We start from the raw sequence: 4397 nt of genomic DNA, 5'->3' as shown, positions 1-4397 counted from the left end.
GCACCTGAAATTTATCCTCAGAGCGGAGTCTTAAACCACATCTTACTTGCTCTACTGGCTCACAGTGCTATGAAGGAGTGAATGAGTGAATGCATGAATGAGGTGGTGAGGGAAATATTAGAACGTAGAGATAGATGTGGCTGCATGAGAAAGCTGAAGTTGAGTGATACATTTGCCTCAGAGAGACACGATGTTATAGAGGAATTAGAGCGTGCTGTTCCCGTGCACAAGGCCCACCTAAGGCGTCGAGGTGGTGTGTTTCCAAATACTTCCCAAGACCCTGAGGCTGTCTTGTGGCTTGGCCCAGGCAGGATGCCCCAGGAGCCGTGGTGTCTCCCAGGCAGAGTTCCAAAGAGGGTGCTGTTGGGCCTGAAGCTTATACAATTTGGAAGTCCCTCTTCTAAAATTATGAAAACGCGCGTGGAAGTGAACATTTATTTAGAATGAGAAGAAAATCCATGAATAAATAAACCTTAAAAGATGACAATGAATCCGTCAAAATTCCAAAATTTTGTATAATATACATATACATATATATTTAGATATTTCAACTACGCAGCTGTACCATCTGAAGTATGGCGAAGCAGACGTTTGAGGTGAAAGACACAATGGTTTTGTTGTAAATCAAAACAGCTAGCCTTTGCAAATTTTACCCGGAAAAGAAAGTCACGCGGCCTTGTGAACACATAACACGGGCCCGTGAGTGGCTGTTGACTCCCTCCAAGAATCAAAATGCACTCGGGTTCAGGTTAAACCTTTCGTGTTTATTTTCACATCCAGTTTTTAAAAGTAAACTAGCTTTTCTAACATTTTTCCCCCCCCCTCAAAAAAATCTTGTTTCCACTTAGGAAAACAGTTCATGGCTTCAGAATCTATCTTTGAATTACATACGTTTCATTGTATCCCGACAACAGCCATACTCAGCCGAATGGAGACTTTTCTGTAGCCCGATTCCCAGTTCCCAGATCCCGGTCCATCTGCTGCTCAGGCAGCCTGGAATGACTTACCCGTCTGCATTTATACTGATGGAATCTGTCGGAGCTAGCTGATGAAGAAGTCAAAAGCTAAAGCTTGCTTGGTTTGAGACACATGCCTGCTTTCCAGGGGACACAGGCCCAGAACAAAGTGCTCGCTTTCCTACAATTTATGCCATCTGGATGGGCTCCTAGCAGTCAGCCTGGACTCCCGGGTCTAGAGTAGCTTGACTGTGTACACGATGACTCCAGTTGTCTTCCACCAGGGGACAGTGGGCTCTATGTAGGGGATTCGGTCAGTTAGGAAGACAGCCAGAAGCCTGTCTGTTTGGGGGAACCATTCAGCCATTGAAGAAGAGCTATTCCCATCAATGGAATCTCGGGGAAACGTAGAGTTAAAAGTCTTATGCAGGCTGACGACAAAATGTTGACTGTGTGCTGAGATTTCACTCACCCACACGTGGACTACATGCAGATGATCCATTAACTTTGTTTGGATTTCAGATTGCCTCTCCAAGAACCATCTGAAGGTAGTGATAATAGAGAGAAAACATCTCTGTCATTGGTTTTACCTCTTGAGTCTATCTTTCCAAACAAATAAGCATGGCAGGGAAAATTCAGGAGCTGTCTTAAAAAGGAATTCAATCATTTATACCGATGTATCACGAAAAGGATGACAAGTCCATGTGATGTTTCCGTAAAAGTGTATCTTGGATTTTAAAAATGACCGTTGCTTAATATCTGACACCAGGGCCTTTTCGTGCAACAAAAGAATGGGAGTCCCGTATTAAAATACGAAGTATAGCCAAAAGCAATGTCATGAAAACACCCGGACAATATACACATCCGGGCAAGTAGAAGGAAATACAACTGTTTGCAATATTTTAACAAATTAGTCTGTGAAGAGCTTGGGAGCAAGAAATGATGATGACCGTGACACCCACAAATGCTAGGGATGGGTCCAAAATGAATCCAGCCCGTTCCCGAGGTCTCGACTTTCCAGAACGTATTTACGTGCCATAGAGAATGGAAGGGTCACAGATTTCGTAAAGACAGGGTTTCTCGGTAAGGGTATATACAGGAAGCCTCCCTGCTGAGGTGTGGGCACGGGGGCCGGGGGGAGTTATTGAGCCTTGCTCCTTCTTGCTGACCTCTTTCTCATTTCCTTTAAGAGGTTTTTATCAAATAGTTCTTTTTCCCGGGAATGCACGGGTGGCCCTTTCCGGTACTTTTCTTCTGCCTCCTTATAATCTAATCCATCAAGTGCAGCAATTGAACAGATGATTGCTTCTGGCAGAAGAACTTCCACAACAAAACTCACTCGGTCATCTCTGACCCGATTCAGCACTCTCTTGTCCATTTGCTTGTAGATTTCCTGTAAATGTCTTACCACCACATCCAGCTGGTCTTCATCCTCCAGGTACGTTTCAACGCAGATCACGTACCTGTTTGAATTCAGAAATGATGCCAGCCACCTGGACTGCTTCCTGCCTTTGACGATGTCCAAAAGATGATGGTCAGCCCCCTTTCTTTTCACGATGAAGTCCACTAGCTTCTGGTTGGCTCGGTCCCGAGCGGCCTTCATCCGGTCAGGGAGAATTTTCTTGCAGGGCCTCTTCCCGCCCAGGGATGTCTCCTCCTCAGAATCGTCCAGGTCGTCGTAATTCACCCGTGGGAAATCAATCTCCAGAGTGCCCTCTTGGATGGCTTTCCTGATTGGGTAACTGACGTCAGCAGCGTAATAGTCCAGGAAGGAGCCCGCAAAACACCCACGACCGAGCCCCTCTCTGTAGTGGGAAATCAGGGAGAAGCACCAGTTCACACTTTGCTCATACGCTTTCCTGGCTCTCTTTATCAGTTTCTCTTTCTCTTTACGATCCAGGTGCTTTAATCTTCGAAGAGGAACTTGAATGCCACTCTTTTCGAGGTGCATGTTTGCCTCTATCAAAAGCACCCTTGCCGTCTGCTCTGTTTGGCTGACGCTCTTTACCACTGCTGGCCAAAATGGGTGATTTTGAAATTTAAACCAGACCATCATTCCTCTTTCAATGGGACCCGGCTCCCGAGGGAGGGCCATGCTTGTCGGTTGTCCTGCTTCCTTGCCGACATCTTTTTTAGGAGTCGTGGTGGGATTAACCGCCTTTGAGCCAACTAAAGGTCGAAGTTCTTGCAGTCATCTCTCAGACTCTGGTCCCTGAAGCTTCCTTTTTCTATTTGCCAGACGGAGTGAACAACGCAGCCTCAGGTTAGGGGCACTGGAGGCTGCTGCCGCACCTTCCAAGCCTGGCTTCCAGGCACCCTCTCCAGGGTCCTCAACACCCTCGGAGAAGGTAGAGCATTCAGAAGAGACAGCCAGGGTCTTTGGGCCGCTGTTGTGCGTCCCTTCTTGCAGAGCCTTGGGCACCGTGAGGATGAAACCTGGTGGCGGAGATGGAAGGACGCCTCCGTCTTGAGCACCTGCACCCTCCTCCTTGGCTGTGCAGTGCAAGGACATAACTCTTGAGCTGTCCCTCTTTTCCTTGCCCTCTCTCTCACGGTCATCTTCTGAAAGTGACGGGAAGTTTGGGCACACGCTGGAGCTTTGTGAGGATGTTGTTTGCATTTCCCTGGGAATACGAGCGACGGCTGTGTGCACCTGTGATTTGCTACCCTCCCTCTCTGAACGTACCCACGGTGATTTGGGGTTTTCGCTTTTCCCAAGGCTCCTCGGTAAGTTCCCTCTGGGCTTCCAATACTTTCTACGAGATGGCTTTTGCAGTCTCTTCTGAGACAGCGTGGTGGTCTCTGGATCGTCTAACGCTCTTGCCCGACCCAGATTTGCTCTCTCACTCAGAATCTCCCAGGCCACTGTAAGGGCGCTTCTGTAGGCTGCTTCCTCTCCCGGTGGGACACTGGCCTCCGACTGGGCCACTAGCGAGGAGGCCATGGATTCAATTTGAGACTCATTTAGGATCTTTATGTCTGTGCTTTTCACTCTAATTTTTTCATCGACTGAGAGTATTTGAACTTCTAGAGAAAGTACCTTTTTTCTCTTATTTGTTGGTGGGATCCCGGATCTGGATAAAACCTTTGCTGGCCAGAAGAGGCCTTTCCAGTTGCAGAGGACATATGTGGCATCCATTATGATTTGCCTTTCCTGTCAAGAGGTAATTCATAGAGGTGGAGGGGTCTGGCTGTCATACCTGCAGCTGCGGCAGATCTTCCTAGAACAGCGTTCTTCCCCACACCTTTTTGCCGAGGACTGCGAAGGTTTTACAGCTTGTCTGGCCTGTCCTTCTCCCCCTGAGTCTCCCAGGGACGCTGGAACTCGTGTTTTGGACGGCCTATGCTGGAGAATACTGGAATATGGGAGAGGAAAAGAAGAAGAGTGTCAGAAAAAAATTCCTCCTGTGAAAGTAGAAGAATGTTGGTCAGTGAGAATCG

General features: G+C 47.7%; 1 protein-coding gene across 1 annotated transcript; it reads right to left on the bottom strand.

Annotated features, from left to right (window-relative positions):
• Nucleotides 1–828: 828 nt before the first annotated feature.
• Nucleotides 829–3955, bottom strand: LOC139042758 (PWWP domain-containing DNA repair factor 4-like). Its single transcript, XM_070502844.1, is given in 1 exon segment — nt 829–3955. A coding segment is annotated over 1 exon segment (1803 nt). The 5' UTR covers nt 3901–3955; the 3' UTR covers nt 829–2097.
• Nucleotides 3956–4397: the final 442 nt, after the last annotated feature.

Source organism: Equus asinus, chromosome X, assembly GCF_041296235.1.
Source record: "Equus asinus isolate D_3611 breed Donkey chromosome X, EquAss-T2T_v2, whole genome shotgun sequence".
NCBI classification, from domain to species: Eukaryota; Metazoa; Chordata; class Mammalia; order Perissodactyla; family Equidae; genus Equus; species Equus asinus.
Note: the sequence above shows the minus strand (reverse complement) of the source record. Positions and strands in the feature narration are given on the sequence as shown.